The sequence below is a fragment of the Coloeus monedula genome, assembly GCF_965178545.1.
Source record: "Coloeus monedula genome assembly, chromosome: 2".
NCBI lineage: Eukaryota > Metazoa > Chordata > Aves > Passeriformes > Corvidae > Coloeus > Coloeus monedula.
This window is the reverse complement of record NC_138782.1, coordinates 87,880,741-87,901,228: the sequence shown is the minus strand read 5'-3', so window position 1 is coordinate 87,901,228 and position 20,488 is coordinate 87,880,741. Positions and strand designations below refer to the sequence as shown.

Below are 20,488 nucleotides of genomic sequence, written 5' to 3'. Positions count from 1 at the left end.
TCTTAAACCCCTCCCTCCCATCCCCACCCATAGCCAGCTCTGGCATGGCAGAGTGCCTTCCTCCCAGCTCCGCCTGCCAAGCTGTGCGTGACACCCCAAACCAGGTCAGAGAACAGATCCAACTTAAAAATGGAGAAGTGGAAAGTTTTCAGGATGGCAGCAACCAGTGGAAGGGGGGCAGAGGAGCTGAGGCCATTGTGGTGCCTGGTTACTTCATATTGTGAAACCAAGTTACCCAGTCCAGACTCTGTGGAGGTCTATCACACCAATTCACTTAAACCCCAGTAGCAGCAGTTTTGGGCACCACAGCCCATCCCCAAGTGTTTACAGTTCTGTGCAGAGGCTGTACAGGGGGGAGGTGGGGATCTGAGTCACCCAGCCTGCCCTGCACGAAGAACAGTACTGCAAGCTGCAGAAGCATTTTACTGGAACAGAGGATGCATGTGTTATGTGACAGGAACCTCTTCCCAAAAACTAGATCATTGGCTTGCAAGGCTTATAAATGCCAGGACTGGAAAAAAAGCCAGAGAAACTGGAGAGTGCTTTGCTAATGAGCATGGTCCCACACAGAGCTGGAGTCCTGCCCTGAGAATGGGCTCCAAACTGGATTGGTGGTACCAGAGCTGGTAGTCCTGGCCCATGGCCCACCAGCAGTCACATGCTGGTGTACAAAGAAGGAGTCAGGTAGAAAGGGAACCAGCTGTTAAACTCAACTAGTATTGCATTTTCATTTCTCCTTAAGAGTGTTCTTTTCTGAATATGCTGGGATTCATAACCTCAGATCCTGTTGCATATATCTTTTTGTTCCTTGAAGCTATAACAGGGACAAGGCAGATGACAGTGAAATTGCCAAATGGGGAATTTACTCTTTTCCTGGGGGTAGCAAATCTAAGTAGAGTGATTAGGAAGAGATGCACTGAGATGCTGTCCCGGGCACCATGGAGCACTGAGGAGTGGGGGGCAGGCATTTCTTAGAGCATCGTCAGTCATGAGTTTCTGGCAGTCATTGGGAAAGTGTGAGATGCTGCAGGCACTCACTGACACCCCTCCTGCCATCGACTGAGAAACACCTATGGCTCTGTGCCACTTCTGAAGGGTCACAGAGGGCTTTATGGGCCACCTGCTCTGGTATGCTGTGAATAACCAGAAAGGTATTTTTCCCAGCTAAGTATGAAGCAGTAAATGTACTTTGAAAGTAAGGATCAGAATGTTCAAAGTTCAGGGCTTCAAGCTAAGGTGGTTTTGTTGGTTTTTTTTTTTTTTTTAAACTGTGAGCACAACTTGCTTGCACAAGTGAGACATGCTCTTGTCTGTCTTAACACATGGTTTGTACTGCTGTAGGTTGGTTTGTAAAATACAGCTGAGAGTAGGGATGTCTGCTGTCTGTATCTGGAAGGTATAAAGGAAGGCATGGTTACACATATTGGATTACATGGTAGAAAGAAGATCCTGCTTGAATGGAAAGATATCTTTTTTCACTCATCTAGTTTCTGGGAGAGTAGTTAAGATTGCCATTGGATTTCAAGGGTTGCTTCATTACAAAGATGACAAAAAACCCCCTTCAAAACCCCCTAAACCTTGTTTTGCTTCTTAAGACCACTCTATTGTCTCCTAAGATTTATACCCTCTCCACTTTCTTAGAACAAGCTTGTCCTAAGCTATGATTTATGCAAAAGTTTTCCCTCAAGTATCTGAAGCGTTTTTTCCTTAAAATAATTGTTTAAAAAAAATTGAAAAATGGGACAATATAGTAAAGAATTTCTTTGGATATTTTCTTATTGATAGATCTGGGATACTTTGCTCACTTTCCATTTAAAATATTAGATTTTAGTAGTTGGAGGTCTGCATATTTAACTATCATACTTACCTATGTACCAAGTACCTTACCTAGTGTAAAGCAGTATTCCAACTGTGACATACAGCAGTGAATTATTTTGATGACATAGTTGAGACTATACTTACGTTCTCTTGTCTAATAAAGTTCAATGGAAAAACATTAGCTTTCAGGTAAGTCTTCATTTTGCTTTGTTTTATCATCTCTGAAATATTCTAGAAATTTATTCACAATTTACATTGAAAAATGGAGGGGATGATACAGCATGAATTCTCTCTTTTTCTTTTTTTCCTTTAAATTTATCTTTAATCAGAAGGCTGAGTTTGAAGAAATTGAAAAAGCCCCTCCTCTTCTGGGATAGTTCCAGCATGGCCAACTTTAGTTCCAGAAATGTTTAAGTATCAGAGGTTTATGAAGAGTCTCACAGAATAGCTGGGAATAGCGTTCATTCTCTCCTGTCTTTGTTACTGGTTAATGGGTTTACACATCAGCAGACAAGAACAAGAAGTGAAGTTACATTTTTGAAAACCTGGTTATACTATTTTTAAACTTTCCTACTGTTTCACGTACAAGAAACTGATATGTGGGGAACCGTTGTATTCAAATACATCTTTACCAAACAAGATTTACCTTTACTGTTGACAAACTTGTAGAGAAAATGATTAGGATAATATGTAGTTACTCTAATACTATGAGAGGGAGGAAAGGGTGTGGTGAATCTCTGCTCTGCTAAAACTCTGAATAGCAGCAGGGGTCTTTGTGAGGTAGGTAAAGACGCTGAAGGCTTCCATGACCCTGACAAACTCTGATAAAGGATATTTTGGAGGAAGTTGGTGTGATGGACGTTCAGATGTTCCAACGTCATCAAGCAGCTTTGTTTCCCTTAGGAAAACATCTTGAACATATTTTTCTGCATTAGATTCTGATAAGGAGATGACAAAATATACTTAATTATGACTACAAATTGCATACTTTATGATAACTTGGTAGGGAAGGGATATTGTAGATTTAATGTTTTCTGTCTGGCAGTAATTAGTTCTGCTCTGAGACATTTTTAACCCTTCCCACTTCAAAGAGAGTTGGAATTTGTGGCTGTTAATGATGGTGTAAACCCCAGGAGCTCTCATACTGTTGTGTTCAAGCAAATATGAAACAAGTTGCTGTCTTTCTCCTGAATTTCCCTGTGAGATATTTCTCATGGGGCTACCTTGCTGAGTACAATATTAAACAAACAAACATGTTTGTTTATTAACTTCAGTCTTTAGATCCAGTTGGTTGCTGTTTCAAATATTAGACTAGACTTCTTGTCTCCATTTCCACGGAGAAAAGGAGCCTGTGCCTGCAGCGGCACGGTGGCTGTCGTGTTTAATTGGTACAACAGGGGTTTTGTTCATTCATCGCTAGCTCAAACAAGCTGTTACTACAGTAAACAAAAAAGTATAATTAAAAATCTGCCTTGTACAATAGGTATTTTTGTGCAGATGCTGTAATGCATGTGTGCTTGGATGTTTTTCCTTCCTTTTTACAGCAATATAAATGATGATTTCTGGAGATGAATAAAGAAACAAAGTTGCTTTTGTTATGAATTTTTCCAGTTGGATGTGAACACTTGATAAATGGTCGTTTTGTATAACTGGAATACAAGGGTTGAAGGAAGGTCTTGTTTTACTGTAGTATTGATTTATTGAAGAAAAAACCCCAATAAACAACAACCAAAGCTACAGTATTTGGTGGTACAGAGGATGTTATGTATTGAACATGATTATTTTAAGTAGGAATGTTTTAAAATAGCATATGATAATGACAGCACAGTACTTTGACTGAACTAATGACTTGCATTATATTCTTTCTTCTTTGCAAAACTGAGGAAATTGTGTGTCACTTACAATACTGTTACCTTTGCAGTACTTTTTTTAGTCTTATTTTTTGTATTGCACAGTATGACATGCAATTTTTGACCTGAGGATCAAATATTATTGCGCTAAAATATATATTACAGTGAATTCATTTTTTATAATGTAGTGTAGTAATAGAAATGCAGCAGCTTTTTGTCTGCATCTAGTAACTCAGTAAAATTTCCAATTCTGAGGTATAAAGCTGGTGACTTCATTTTAAATCATGCACAATTACAGTGCACTCACTTGTATGATTGCATGAGATGTCTTTGAGCTGTATTTCTGGTTTATGGAATTCTGACAATGTTAATGTTTCTTACCAAACAGACTTTCCAGGCTGCTATCAGTCAAGTGTTTCCTGCAGAGGAGGATAGCAAAAAGGATGTGGAAGATAATTGTAAGTTATGAATTTAAAAATAAATTATGCATTTGAAAAAATATCTGCAATGAAGTGAATATTATTTCCTTACAAGCTTCCTGTTTCTTCCCTGTTGTCTTTTTACGAATTTATGTATGACCTTTGCTAGTCCTTTAAACTTCTTAAAGTAAGCACATTTTAAATATCATTTGTTGTGGTTTTTATTTTTCATTTGAAAGCTTTAGAGGAATGGATAGTTACATAATTTCCATACAGAACTGTTACTTGACTTCAGAAATACTCCTTTCAGCATTATGGGTATAACTGTACTTTTTATAGTGTGGCCAAAGACTGTGTCTTTATCAGCACCTGTATTGTATAGCGTTTTCCTGCATTTAAGGAATTTCTCAGATAGCATTCTTGTGGAAGTAGAGGTAATGGAAAATAAGTTTTAAGATTACCTTCCCAAAACTGGAGATGGGAAATGGGACCTATCAGGACCACTGAAAATTGATAGACTTGAACTGGGTACAGGAGTGCTGGTGGAGAAGGAGTTTTGAGGTGAGCTGGTGTAATAAACATCACTGTTGATCTGCAGGGCTTTTATTTTGTTAAATATTTGATAGGTGGATGGAAACAGTTGTCAAATCTGGGGAGAAGGGAGAGACTACTGAGAAAGCTGAGTTCCTGCTGTGATCAGCTTTTAGAGAACTATTAAACAAATATTTTTCTGCTGCTGCACTGTACGAGCAAATCACAGAGCCTCTCTGCTCTTGAATACTGATGAATGCAAGTGTTATAAACATTGCCTATAGTGTTTACTCGTTGGTGAAAATACTGATGACTTTGTAAATAGTGGGCAAAAGTATCTCCTATTGTTCTTCATTTAAAACAGAGGCTAGGGGTCTGGTCCAGGTGATGTAACCCCAGTTTCTGTCCTGGGTTTAGTATTTATGTCCCATGACAGGAAATACAGCTGTTACAGCTTCTCCATAAGAAACAAAAAGATGATATCTGAGTCTTACGATCTGACTTAGATGGTGCAGTGTCATTAGAACTAAGCTGATAGCCTTGCTCCCAGCTGGTTATATTTTTGCAAACAGGATGTGGATTTAAACTTTTCAAAGCTGGTATCTGTGTTCTCTGTACATGGTGATTGTTAGGGAAATGCACTTAACGTGTACATCTGTCCCAGTGATTTTACTGAGATGTCCTGACACCTCCGTGTCCTAGTCAAGGAATTGAAATCTGGAATGAGATTATGGAAATAATTTGAGATTCCAACAGAATACTATTCAACTAAATTAGTCAGAGAAAATATCTTCTTTGGCTTCCTGAGTAGAAGATAAAAATACTTTGTTCAATAATCCTTTCTGTATCAAACATTGTTTTTATTTTCCTAACATATTCTGCCTTGCTGGTCACAAGTTGCAGTTCATTTGCAAGATGTGTGAATCCAAAATTCATTTTCCTTCTCTGTCAGAGAGCATTTGTGTTGGGTGTCAATGATTTTTAAGAAAAATAACTATACTGAGTGTTTATAATACTGTTCTAAAACATCCTGAAAGGTGGGTATGAGGACAGGGTATTGGATAAGACTGTTAAAAAAACCCCAGATCTACAGATGCAGAGCCTTGCAATTACTTCATAAAACAATTTTCGGTAGAAACCCTGCTTCATGGTATGTGCAGGAGAGACAGTGTGAGTAAATTTGACATTGACGTTTCCTCAATTTTTAGTGCCTCACTTGACTTACGTGAACTTTGTGTGTGTGTAAGTAAATACATGGACAACTAAATACACATACATACACTGGTTATATTTAGACATGAGCCATATGAATATTCAGAATTCTCTCTCTCCAGTGACTTCCTTTGCCTCTGGATATGGATGCCTTTTCTAAAGGATTTAATCTAAAGAAGGTGCATTTTGAATTTGCTGACATAAGGCTTAGTTTGCATGTCTTGAGGTGGTGATGTTCCCTCGGGGGAGCAAGCTCCCATTGCACACTGAGTCTGCAGGTATAGCTCCTTTTATGAGGAGTTGTAATGAGAGCACTGGGGACACAATGAAATCTGGGGTCCTTTGCTGTTTAGATAAGCTACCTAATAAAAAGCGGATGATTACCAGTTTCCTTTAAAACATACTGCAGACCCTGAGAGGTTCTTACAGTTAAGATTGTTCATAGACAATTACTGTGTAATAGTTTCTTATTTCAGTACTGAGAATCCAAATTACTTCAAATTGAAGTCTGCTAATTTTTTGCCACCCTGTTCCCTCCCAGGCACATACAAGGGGAGAAGGAGACTTCAGCTTTCATTAGAGCAAGCAGGAGTTTCTGTTTCTGGCCCATTTCCTTTTAATGTCTCTTTCTCTTGGGATGACCCCAATAAAAGAGGTGAAGGCAGACCTACAATTTGTGGTCTCAGTGCCATTTTCTCAGCCATGTGAACCGAGAATGCCTGGGGAGGGGAGGGCAAGTCTTGCTGTGCAGTGCCGGGTGTCTGTGCTCAGCTGCTGTAGCTATCCATGACTGTGGGGTTGTGGGGGACTGTGTGTCTGCTATGGTGGCAGAGGAAGAACTGTGGTGATGGGGACCAGCCTGCTGTTTCATGAAAGAATTGTGCACAGCCACGATTCCCAGGCTGTCGCGATCCAAAGGGAGAGTTTACCTAGGGTGAAGCTAAAGCATGCCTTGCGTGCCTCTGCCAACACAGGAATAGGAGCGCAAGGGATTTTTTGGAGGAAGGTGGTTTCTTCTGAACAAACCAGAAGCTACAAGGTCCTTTGAGAAGTGGGAATGATTCCAGGTATTTGAAACAGAGCTGTATTTAGTCATGTAATGGAAGGAATGGCTGTTATTCAGCAGAGCTATGCAAGCCAAAGGGAGGCTGCAACTGGCTGGTGAACCTGACTTTGCTTCAGGCCAGTGTAGTGCAAGTTGTAGGGGACAGAGCCACAGCCACTCCTCAGTCCACAGCAGGAAGAAGGGTAAAAGCTGGAAAACAAAAACACAGATATTTTTGAGAAGCTCCCATTTTCCTTTGCCACTATATTTCGGTTCAGCAGGAGGAGTGTTGAAGGAGATGTTAAGAGCTGCTTACTGAACTTCAGGTATCTTTGTGGGGCAAGGTGGCTGCTGGGCAGGTTGACTTTAGGTTATGCAAATTGGCAGCCCTTCTTGCACATTTGTGTAAATAAGTTAGAATACTTTTTTGCTGCTGCAGCCCTTGAGAAAGGGCATCAGTTCAACTTGAAACAATCTTTGTTGGTCATTATAGATGAGAAGTGTGTATGTGACCCTTGTGTGTGGTGCAAGGTAGTGGTTACTATTACAGAATCACAGAACCAATTAGGTTGGAAAAGACCTCTAAGATCACTGAGTCCAACCTGTGACCTAACACCACCATGTCAACTAGACCATGGCATTAAGTGCCACGTCCAGCCTTTCCTTAAATAGAAAGGACATTAATGGCGCAGTGCTTACTCCATCCACAGTAGCTGGATGTATGCAAGTTTTTATACTATATTACTGTAAGTTTTATCACTATGGCAGTCAGTCAGTTTTAACTATGCAAAATAATGTTGTGCATTTGAATTTTAAGCAGTGAGATAAAAAGGATTGAGGATGTTTGAAAATGGAGGCTGTCTAATGAGTAATGCCCTCATTTGGTTTAGGGATAATATTTTTAACAGTGTTACAGTGGGAACTGGAAATGACCTCTGTAATTAAGGCTGCTGACACTTTCCAGTGCTTTGTAGCTGAAAACAAGGACCAGCTTTGCTGGAATGTGAACCTTTACCATCTGAAGCTTTCTATGGGTGCCACCACCCTGTAACATTTCAGCAGTTACAGAATCACAGAGTATTCCGAGCTGGAAAGGACCCACAACAATCATTGAGTACAACTCTTGAATAATAGCCCATACAGGGATCAAACCCATGACACTGGTGTTAGTAGCACCATGCTCTAACCAACTGAGCTAATCTTAGGGTCAGGTGTTTTATGTTAAAGAGCAAAACGAGAAAAATATAGCTAGGTTTTGGTGTGTTAGTTTTTTTTTTTTTTCCTAACAGTTTCTCTGAGGAGGCCTAGTACTAACAAAATTCAAAATTGAAGCAGGGAAGATTGGGTAGTGCCTGGTGTGAAGCTGCTGCTGCTGCCTCCAGATCCTGATTAGATGTTTAAATCCATCAATTCAAAAATCACCAGTAGCCAGCTATTACTCCAAATGTCAGCTGGGTGGCATTAGCCTGGGGACACTGTGGCTGAGATTGGAGAGGGGAGCTGGAAGGAAGGAAACAGTCATTGGTAGGATTTTGGTAGGCACCAGTTTCTGTGCTTAGAGGCTGGTATGAAGGCAGATGCACCGTGTTTGACTGATAGGCTTGTTAAAAGAGCTTACACTGAGCAGAGCCTGTATTTGAGGCTCCTGCAGTCTGACTCTTTGTTCAGCAGCTTTCTGTAACTCCAGTTGTACAGTTAAGAGCAGGTCTGTGGTTTTTAAAATGTATATTGAGTCACTACTTCTGCCTCGAGACAGTGTAAAGAAATGATAGGATTAAACTGTAAACGAAGAGGGGAAGAAAAATCTCCTTAAATCAAGATTTAGGTTTTTGTCTGTACATGAAGGTAATCCTGAGCTCTTAATGGTGTGTGATTGTTTTTCACTTGCAGGTTCCCTGATGTATCTAAATGAAGCCACTCTCCTTCATAATATCAAAGTTCGGTACAGTAAGGACAGAATTTACGTAAGTATTGTGTGTCATGACAACCAGTCTAATAGAGATGTCCTTTCAAGAGTTCACCAAGTGTTTCCAGTTCTGTTTTTTTCCCTATAACAGAACTGCTAACATAGAAAGGTTGAGGTTGTAGGCTTTTTTTTTTGCCTTTTTCCCCTTACATTATACTTTGAGATCAGAATCACATTTATTACTTTATTGCCAGCTAATTTTTAGCAGGCAGAGCAATAGGTTTTTCTCTACATGACTGTTCATGTGCAACCAAAGCACAGCACTGTATCACAAATGTTCCTACAGGTAACTTATTTCACTGTTAACAAAGATGGTTTTCTTTCTTCATTATTTTTGAACGAAGCAAACAGGTGCCTTCTTTGACACCTCCTAGCTCAGATGTCCATCTTAATCTTTTATATTGCTATCAAATTGCCTAATTGTACTTAATGAATTCTGACTAAATTACATTTTGTCCTTGCCATCTGCCCAGACACTGACAGCTGTGAAACAGAAGATAAGAGTTTTCTTTCTTTCTTATTTTTTTTCCTAATAGAAACCTGTCAAGGGTTAATATAAAACAGTTCTACATATTTTTAAGTGTCTGTGTTAAAATAATCAACTTTTCTTTTAGCATACTATTGTAAAATTAATTTAGCTAAACCCTTTTATATAAATGTAAGGGAAAGTGTAATTGTTTTCTTCTGTTGCAGTTAATTTACATAGCTTTAAATTTTTTATGGCTCAAGATCAAGCACCAGCTTTAAAATAAATAAATAAAAACGGCCATTTGAATGCTGTTCTGGAAAAATAATCCTTAAAGAAACCCAACCAAACAATAAAACCCCCAAAGGAAGTAAAATTTTGAATATGAACTGATCATGGGGTAGGATAGTATTTTTGTTCATAAAGCCTTTCTTCAGTGTAAATAAGTACTACTAATATATTTTCCAGAATGTGTGTATTTTCTGAAGGAAAAAACCAAAAAAACCCTTTTTTTCCCCAGTTTATATTTTAACTACCTTTCTCTTGTAGACAGTTTCATGCCTTCTTTTAAATCTTGGTTGACAATATTTATCTTGTCATTAAAAGGAAAATTAATATTAGTACTTGCAACTCTTGAAGAAAAGTTTTCCTTTGGTGAAATAAGTGCTGAAAATAGAACCATCTAAGAAACGTCATATATTGTGTGTTCCAGCCTTCTATTAATGTATCACAATAGTGTCCAAATTTCAATTTTCTAGGGCATTCTCAGTAACAACAAAGCAAATAAGGTATTCGGGCTGAAGATTTATCTCTTTTTCTTCAGATATTTTCCTGCAAATCTGATTTTTAATTTGATTCTGACCCTTCTTCTTCCCTGTATGTAATCTGGCAATTATAACCAAACGATGAGAGTTTTTCTCAGAAACATTTAAAAAACCCCCTCTCTTCAGTCTTCCTTATCCTATGGAAACGTAAAAAGCAGCCTTTGTCTGAGATTCTTCTCAAATTCCTTCTCTGTGTGAGAGAACATTTGCATTCTGTATTTCTCTCTGTGGAAGGAGCTATAGCTAATTTTCTCTTTGCTGAGAATGCTTTTATTGCCTGGCTTGAATGCATTCCCAGGCAGGATCCTGTCAGTCCTTCCTGCTGAGTTGCTTCCATTAGATATTGAAAAGCTATCCTCCTCACTGGAGGACAGTGTGTTATGCTATCCACGAGTCTAGTTTATTCGCTTTTGAACAGGAGATTTTGGCGTCCTGTCCTTGATCCAGTAATGCAGACAATAGGAAATCATTTAAAAGGAGGTTGGAAGAAAGGTCAGATTCAGGACATACTCCACAGCTCGATGATTAGGAAATTTTCCCAGGATAATTTCACAGAAGTGCTGAGAAGATAATTAAAAGAACTCTGAAAATATATCCTGTCTTGTATTTGCATTAGCTGGAGAAAATCATAAACGCAATTGTTATACAGAGGCTATAGTTTCCAATAATAGACAGTTGCTCTTAACCACTTGCTTGGATACTGGCTAATAATTTGCTCTTCATTGTTTTCTTCACAGACCTATGTCGCCAACATTCTTATTGCAGTCAATCCATACTTTGATATACCTAAGTTTTATTCTTCAGATACTATTAAAAAGTACCAGGGTAGATCGCTGGGAACATTGCCACCGCATGTTTTTGCAATTGGTATGTATTGAGCCTGTATTTGCCTCTTTAAAAAAAACCCGTTGAATACTTCAGAGTTATCTGCAAATTACTACCTTTAGCAGTAATTAATGGATTTTGAACTCTTATAAAATAAAACCACTAATGGCTAAAATTGCAAAGCTTCTTATCTTTGAGATGCCGTTTGAAGAACTTGGAAATTAGCAACCGTGACAACCCTGTTAGAATTCTTCTGCACTTCCAGTGTTTTAAGTCTAAGTGGTATAAAAACATAATTTGCAACCATTGAAAAAAACCTAAAATAAATAAAAAAGAAATCAAGAAATTCAAATTTTATAAGTGAAAAAGGCATAAAAATGATTGGCACTGTCTTTCAGTGTAGTAATTTTTTTTTGCCTTATATTATGTTGCCAGAGCACATACACTGTTTCCTTTTATATGCTTGTGTTGTAGACACAAAGTACACTGAAATGTTATTTATGGCATAAATCTGATTTCAGTCACTTAAAAATAAAAAATAATTGGAAACTATAATCAAAGTTTGACTTGTTAAAAGCCTTCTCACTCTTTTGTCTTTTATTTTGAAATCAAAAGTATAAATACCTGGGGTTTAATACCAGTTGCATAACAAGAGACAGTTTTTCCAAGTTTCTTCAGATGTTGCTTGTTGCAAAGTACAACTCAAAGTTTCCGTGTTAAAAATAAATAAAAGTAACATTGATTACTATTTTGTAAATACATGTAATTAGTTCTAGATGGTTGATTTTGTTTTGTTTTATCCTGGATATAGTTTAGTAGGCCTTTGTTTTCGACACTTTTGAGTTCTTATATGTCAGTGTTGGAAGAATTATTACTGTAGTATAAATAAAAGGGAAACAGACTTTAATAAACTGTAAGGCATTCAGTTCTGGAGATTTAGTTTTTATTCCTGAAAATGTTACATTTTAATTTTTCCTTTGTAGCTTAATTTTATCCTTGCAGTTCTGCTGAGTATTAAGTTTTGTCATGTTAACTGTATTCTTCTTTTTAAGCTGATAAAGCATTCCGTGACATGAAAGTGCTTAAAATGAGTCAATCCATCATAGTCTCTGGAGAATCAGGAGCTGGCAAGACAGAAAACACTAAATTCGTTTTGAGGTTTGTGTGTTTGGACCAAAGTTATTATGTGAATCTCTTGTGTTTATGCATTTGGTTGACATAGAGGCAGAGCAAACTAAGGTAATCAGTAGGTTTACGATACAATTCAGTAAGATTTGTATTAGCTCCTACGCGCACTTTATTACAAGAAATGGAGTTAAACGCTGACATCATAATATGCAGAAACAGCTACATACTCACAGAAACCTTAACTCAATTGTAGTGACATCATGTAGTTATTATGGTCTATGATGCAGTCATTTTGGTATTGCACATCTGGTATTGTGGCTGATAAAAAAACATAACTAGACATTTTAACTGTTTCTTGTTGGTTTTGCCGTAAACGTGTATTTCTGTGTTCTCCCTTAGTTTTTTTTGGTTGGTTGTTTTTCTTTTAGTTTGCTTGAGTGTCCCGGGTTTTGAACGCTAATATGCTTTACCCTAGTTCACTGAATAAGACTGAATAATGAGATTTATTTATTTATTTATTTATTGGTGTTCATGTATGACCAATACTAAATCAGGCGTATTAAACTACGTGGAAGCCATATTGCTGATATATATCAGCCTGGCTTCCATATTTGCATTATCCTTTAATGGTTTTTCATCACTCTGGAACACTGTAACTGGAAAGAAGTGCTCCATTAAATACACCTATATAATAGGTGGCCTGATTATGCAGGGAAGCACAGTGCGGGCAGTGGAAATATGCTCCCTTCCCCCGCCTTGGACTTGTATCCCTCTATAAATCTTTAATTCCCTTTTCCCTAACGTCATGTATTTTCTAGTATTTATGTACAGTAGAAGTGTTATCTTCCACATCCCGTGAAGAATTGTCACAACTGTCTGTCTGTCCTTCATACGGCTCTGCTCTGCCCCTGTGCAGCCTCTCATAGATAGCTGCAAGAATTACTGCAAGGTGCTGGTAATGATTTCCTACAGGGGACATCCTGACTTTATTCCTGCTAAGAGCAACAAAAAAAGACAGCAGGCACTGGAATATCTCATGAGAGATGCTCTTAAAGGAGATTATTCTTCTGCTTCTCAGCAAAGGAAGAGCTCATTACACAACAGACGAATATCACTGCTGTTGCTTCTCCCCACCACCCTCCACCATAGAGTCCATGTACAAAACATAATTGAGTTTTAAAAGCTGGAAGATTTTACCCTTGTGTGATTAGAAAGTAAAAGGTACTAGTACAGCTCTTTCAGTGCTTCTGAAGTTTTTTGGAAGGCCCCATTTTCAAGAACTGTTTTTAACTTGTCCCAGATTCACCTGTGAATTTCCATAAAGCATGCCCTGTGTGCAGGGAAAAAAAAATTAAAAAAAGACCTGAACTTTGGAGCAAGTACATTGTGGTTTTATTTTCAAATTCTTTCTTCAGCTACTAAATTGAATCTTGCCTTAATTATACACCTGCAAATTCTTATCCTCACCATTACTATGTGGATTTTTATTAACACTGATAGTTATGAATACAGAAATTGTATCCATGGAAGCAGTCTTAAATTCAGCAAATAGACATGAAACCTTATGTGCTTACTAAGATTATTAATAAATACAGACAATACAGTAGTAGTTTGATTATATTTCTATTAAATGGTAATTTTCATATGCACGTCTGAAAGAAATTTCTAGCAGGCCTTGGAATACTGAAAAAGGAAATTGAAGTGTGCAAGAGCATTTTTGTTTTAATGAAAAAGAAAAACTAAAAATTTAAAGAAAAATTAAAGCTTATTTTAAAGTGCATATGTATTTGAAACTTAAAATCAGTATACTTTCCCTATAGTAAATGGCTAGTATTTTTGCACAGCCATGTTTAAATCATGTTTAATTGAGGCAACCTGACATGAATGATACTGATATTTTTATCTTGGTTTACAGATACTTGACAGAATCCTATGGTAGTGGCCAAGATATTGATGATAGAATTGTAGAAGGTAATGAATTTTCTTTTGTTTAACTAAAGGTTCCAACATTACTTTTTTTTCAGAAATGTGAGTCAACAGCAAGTGAATACAAGCTAGCATAGAAATACTATCAGACTTTCTAGGGCATAATTTACAGGTAGTTTACCTTGATCCTAGGTTCTGAAAAATTGGGGGTTTTTTATTCATGATTCACTTTGTTTATTATAGTATCATACAATCATTGATCTAGAAAACGTTTACCTGTGTGTTTGAATTGAACTTGATGTACTCCAGATAGTACCAAAGGTGGAATTTTAAACTGCATAAAATCTGCAAGGACCGATTTTATGTTTTTTCATTACTATCTGTTAGTACCAGGAAAATGTAATTCTTCTTCCTCACCATCAAGTTCTCAAAGTCAAATAAAGCAGTGAAGTTCTTTTAAATTATGATTCTGGGTCATTTTTCTGTTACATCATTTTTGTCAGAAATCACAGAATTCAGATTAGCACTTTGATTGTATCTATCTTTACAATAGACTCCCAAACCAGGTGAAAAGAGACTCTGTTGAACATCCTCATTGAGACTCTTTAATGTTACACGTACTTCCTAACTGAACTGAAAATAGCTTTTTGAGAAAATACAAAAACAAACAACCCTCAGCCTAACAGAGCCTCATACATCAGTTTTAGTCCTCTATAACATATAGTAAATTTATTTTGAAATTTCTTGACTCTGTGTCTTTTTCTTTAAAAAATTACTTACTTTGCTTTAAAGTTTTCTGTTTTCAAATTTGAACCACTTATTCAAGAGTAGTACTGCAGGCTTTAATCTCTTGTTGCTATAGGTATGCTTAAACCAGTTTCTTAGTGAAATCCACTGTGTGTTAAAGGCACTCAGAAACTGGGCAAGAGTTGGATAATGCCTGATGCAAATTAATTGGTAGTTGTGGGTATTCCTCAAAGAGTTTGGGCTTTTTAATTTAGAACAGCATCTGATGCATGAATTCTGAAGGTTTTTAGGCATGATTTTAACGAGTATGCTTATGGCATATGTATTGCTAGAGGAACTTCAGCCTAGCTGAAAGACCTCGTGCAATTTTTGGCTTGCTTCATAATCCTTTCTTTAAAACTTAATATTACTTAAAATGCCTGAATAGTTATCAAAGATCGTGTAAGAAGTCAGATTTGCATTTTCATAAGCTTTAAGTATTAAAAAAATGAAAATACAGCCAAACTAAAAAAGTTAATTCTCATGTCCTGTTACGTGATGCATTATCATCCACACTTTATCCAAGCATTGATGTTATTTCTTCATTCTTTAATTTTTGTAGGAGCAGATATTTAAATGGTTGTCAGTGGATTTTTAAATCTGAGTTCCTGCTCACTTAGTTTCCAGTGTTTATTTTCAGCTAGAAGCCTCAAAATATCTTGCGGATATTTTTAGTGGTTTATTGTTAACATGATTCAGTAAGCTATTTTTCTTTGATCTTCAAAGCTAGTAAAATGCAGTCTTTCAGAGGCCTTCTATTTAATAACTAATAAGCAATTTCAAACTGCTTAAACTGTGCATGATGTTTGTGGTGTGTATTTATATGTATATGAGAATTAGATTGCTTGCTGCCATTCATTCTGTATGGGCTTTAATGTGCTGAAAAGCAGCAGCCAGTAAAAAAACCAGTCAGTCAGTCACTTAATTGACCTAATTTGAAAGGGCAGTTTTAAGTGGTTTTTGAAGTCAACACACTTTTCTAATATGATATTTATTAATTCCCTTATCAATCTAATACATTGCATGCATGACATTTAAGTGGCATTTTTGTCTGCAGGATAAGTCGGTAGTTTAGATTTCATGAATAAAAACTAATTGGGAAGTGTCAAATTCTGTATTGTCTCATGTAGTTTATATATCAGTTATTTACCTACTTCCTGTGGAAGAACATCACGGAATAATTCTGGCATTTGTCTGAATTTCTTGCAGTATTGATTCAAGTACTTTGCAGTGTTACCTGGTATTTAAGTACTCAATTTATATTCCACCACAATATATCCAGTATAATTTCCAAAACTGATTATTCCTAATAGGTAGTATTTTTCCTTTAATTTTCAAACCTTATTCCAAATAAGTTCCCTGATTAAATATAATATATTTGTTTTCTCTTTCTTTTCGGTAGTTTCTTGGTTGAATTTTAACACTACAAAAATTAATTTTTTTAAACAGCAAATCCTCTATTAGAAGCTTTTGGAAATGCAAAGACTGTTCGCAACAACAACAGCAGTCGTTTTGGGAAGTTTGTTGAAATTCACTTCAATGAAAAGGTACTGGAATTTTGTTACAGATAACCAGTGATGATTTTTTTGTCATCAAATGGAAATACTAGACTGGCAGAAAGCTGAATGTACTTATTAGTCTTGCAGCAACTAGCCAGTGTCCTACTTTACAGATTTTGTTTGTATTGTGTCACTTCGAAAAAAAAAAAAACAGAGCCACACTGTACTGTCTCATTACTGGAACGCAGTGGCAAGTCAGTAGAAAAATTGCTTCCAACCACAAAAGATCAAAAATGGGTCCCTTCATTGCAAAAAAGCCTGGATGAAGGCTAACTCACTTGCTGTTAGGTATTCATGCATTCCTTTGACGCACAAGTAAGCGTGAGTTGCGTGTTAGATATAAACGTATTTCAACTTCAAATTGAATTACTGATTTTTTTAATGCATTTGTATGAAATTTTGGGACTTCACATAGTAATCTATGTGACAGAAGTCAAGAAACTGGTTTTTTGATAGGAATACTATTCAACTGTGTATCGTGAGAAAAATTTTCTTTGGGTATAGTGGTGTTTGAGTGGCATATGTCTACACACGTTCCACAATTAAGGATGACTGTATGGCTGGTCAGTATGTCCAAGCTGAAGACTCTGTTGTGTTCTCTGTGGAGATTACATACATGCTTCTGCATCCTTCTGACAGAGGACAGACCAGCTGCAAGATTTTGTTTCTTTTCTTGCAGAATTAAAGCTCATTATCTGGTCTTGAGCTTGCGGCCTTTTCCTAAGTTTTCATCACTTGGTTTGTAATTTAACTTCAGAGCTTTTGTTCATAGTTCAGATAGTGAATAACTAAATTCCTTCCTGGGTAGAGAGCCTTTATCTGTTGGTCTGGTTTGTGTTAATAAGCCCTTATGGAAGGGATCAAAATTTTTACTTGAAATGATGGATTCATGATCTGTCAGTTTACCCATCAAGACTTACATGGTGTTTCAGGTTAATTACTTAAGCTGAAGCAAATAGCCCTCCGAGTATCTTCAGAAACTGCTTCAAAGCTTGTTTCAGCTTTCCACTGCAAGATCAGCCTGTTTACTTGAGCCCCTTTTTTACAAGACATCACACCTCACTTTGTGGTCACCTTACTAGGTCTGGTTTCTCAAAGTGATATGAGTACAGACTTGAGACCTCCTGAATAAGTGAATGACTGCATAACTGTAGTCAAATTTGTCAGTCAATAAATCCTTCTTAGTTCCTGTAATGGCCATTAAGTTCAGGAATTTCCTTGCTATTAAGATTTCTCTAGGCACAGCAAATTTTATCATAGGCCAGATAACAAATGGCTCTCAAAATCTGTGCTAGAATTCCTTCTCAGAAGAGAAGTGCAAGTGTTGGAAATAAAATGTTGTGTCATAATTAATTTGCTTAAGATCTTGTCCAAATATGTATTCTATAATTTTAACACTTTCCTTTTATTTTACAAGAGTCTCAGTCAAATGCAACTAGAAAAGGTAGTAATAGCACTGCCATCCAGTAAGTGTAAGGATGGCTGTAGTGATGCTCTTTGCTGTAACTCCTGAGATTCTGCTATGGATTTCTGCTTTTTGGGGTGAAGAAGACCCTTCTTTTAAGAAGAGTGTATGTATATCTAATACATGAGCTAGGGAGAGAAGTAATGGTAAAGGCCATGGTTTCTTTTCTAGGCTTAATATGTATTAGGTATAGATAGATTTTAATCGTCTTTGGAGCAGTTTCTATTGAGTGAGTCATGATCAGGCAAATGTAAATTGAAAACCTGAATATCAAAATAATCCAACAAATATTCAGATAATCAGAAAAATATTTCTTTTTCCTAGAACTCGGTGGTTGGTGGATTTGTGTCACACTACCTTCTGGAGAAATCTAGGATCTGTGTGCAAGGCAAAGAAGAGAGGAATTATCATATCTTTTACAGGCTTTGTGCTGGTGCTCCAGAAGACATTAGGGAAAAGCTATATCTAAGCTCTCCTGACAACTTTAGGGTGAGTATCAGAGTCAGCATTTGTAAAGCTTGCCATATCATCATACATGGATTTTTCATATAGATCATATTAAAATCTCTATTTATTATCTTTGACAGACTCATTCCTATTGAGAAAATCAGGGGGTTTTTTTGTTAAATCTATTTGATCTTGGAATAAAGTTACCTGACATTTTTCTTTACTGGAAGAATTCCTATACTTTGTCTTAAAATTGAGGAATCTGTGCTTTTCCAGAAAATGTGCTGTTGCATACCCAGCTGTTAGTAATGTTGTTACAGACTCTTCTGAAGAGATGTAAAGTGCGAATTTCTTCAGTGCAAAACAAATCTCCTCATTAATTCCAGTCAGTTCTTTGCTTGCGTTCTGTCATTTGTTTCCATCTCTCACCACTTCTTGCCTTATGTTTGGCTTGGAACATCATGGAAGCGGAATTTTCTGTATTCCCAAAATATGCAGACCAAATCTCTTGGGTTTTGAAGGGTTTTGTAATACAACAATGTGGAATTACAAAGACACAAGCTAAATGACTGTCATCTCTTTAGACTTCCTTGATCTTAAATGAGATGAGAAGCCCCTCTAACAAAGAATTAAGTTACTGTGCTGATTGTTTTCTTTGTTGGTCTATCTTCCTACTTGGATTTCTAGATAAAACTTGGACTGTGCTTATCTGTTGCTTTCCCTTTTGTACTCAGTTCCATCAGAATTCAGCAGAGGGCTAGAAGCTTTAAATACATGAATGTCCTACCAGTTTTGTGCAAAGTTGGGGGGTTGCACAGGTGGGACCTAAATTAGTGCACTCACTGTGGGGATGGTGGGGTACACTGGTCACCAAACAGGCAGCTGCTGCCTCTTGGCTTGGCCAAGTCAGTCTCTGCTTATGGATGAGCCAGGAAATGGGCACAGAGCTGCACTTCCATATTGTGTGCAGTGTACATTTGTACTGTGGTATCAAGGTGATCTTATTATTACCTGTATGATGGAAACTTGATCTCATGCTTATTAGGAAAGAACTGCTTCCATTCCCTAGAAGGAAAGTTTTTATTTTGAAACACCCAACAAACACAATGCTTAAAAACACCCAACACCATTTATATTTGTAAAATGTGGATTTAATTTTCAAAAATCTCTTCTTTACTCTGCAGTTACTCTGTGCAGTATTCCCTTTTATGTTTTAAAACTAAAATATTGAACAGATTTTCAAGTACATGTTTTTATTGTGCAGCCACTTTTCAATTAAAATCTATTTCTTGAAGTTAATAGATTTTTATTTCTAGAATATGCGGCCTACCTGCTCTTGGAGATTTTTTTTTAAATCAAGAATTCTGCTCATGAGAGCACCCAAGGTTGTAGATGTCAGGGTTGGACTTAAAACCTTCTTAAAATCAGGGTGGTGCAGTACAGTAGTTAAGAGCTTGAGTTCTTTTACAGAGAACACTTTCTTACATATTTCATTTATAAAGAGTTTATTGTCACACCAGCCTTATCACACTGTGACTTTTTTTTTTGACTTCTACTAAGATTGTAGCAGGCACTTGAATTTCCATTAAGGATTTTATTGCTTTACCATAAGTTAGTATTTGAATTCTGAGTTCCTTGCATGTGAAAGCTCCACTGTGCATGTTAAATTAAAAAAAATTAACACAGTTTTTTCTCTCCCTTAAAGTAGATTATCTTTAATTAAAAATCAAACAAAACCACAAAATCTTAGGATAATTTTCATCTTTGTAAGCTTGTAAATGAATATAAATATTCTTAAAGTTTATTACCCATATTGCACTAAATTTTCATCAAGTATGACTTTATAGGAGATTTTTCTCCTATATCAATTTTTCTCCTAGATCAATTTTTCTCCTAAATTTGCATTTCTTTTGTCAAGATTTTTTTTTGTGTTCTTTATTCTCATTTGCTGTTTCTGAATGGTTCTGAATAAGCACACTTGTGTCACTTTTTTTTTTTACCACGTTTTGTTGACTGCATGTCTGTCTGGTTCAGAATTCATAGAAATGCCATCTTTCAAGCTTCTGATAATAGATTGTGATATTTATTATACGAGGTAAGGTTTGATGATTGATCAGTATTTTCCTATCAATACTAGTTTTTTTTACAAGAAAGATATTCATAAAAAAAACTCATACTCTAAAACTGGTTTTTTAGAAAAACTCATCCCTTAAGTTACAGT

The 20,488-nt window shown here is 36.6% G+C and overlaps 1 protein-coding gene across 2 annotated transcripts in view; it reads left to right on the top strand.

Moving 5' to 3' along the window:
- MYO6 (myosin VI) overlaps nt 1-20,488 on the top strand; it is a 103,040-nt gene that overhangs the window by 32,322 nt on the left and 50,230 nt on the right. For both annotated transcript variants that reach the window (XM_082302504.1, XM_082302503.1), the window contains exons 3-9: nt 4,057-4,126; nt 8,766-8,839; nt 10,869-10,998; nt 12,009-12,114; nt 14,000-14,055; nt 16,246-16,343; nt 18,145-18,309. In XM_082302504.1, coding sequence (XP_082158630.1) covers nt 4,057-4,126; nt 8,766-8,839; nt 10,869-10,998; nt 12,009-12,114; nt 14,000-14,055; nt 16,246-16,343; nt 18,145-18,309 — 699 coding nt within the window. The remainder of the gene's footprint in view (nt 1-4,056; nt 4,127-8,765; nt 8,840-10,868; nt 10,999-12,008; nt 12,115-13,999; nt 14,056-16,245; nt 16,344-18,144; nt 18,310-20,488) is intronic.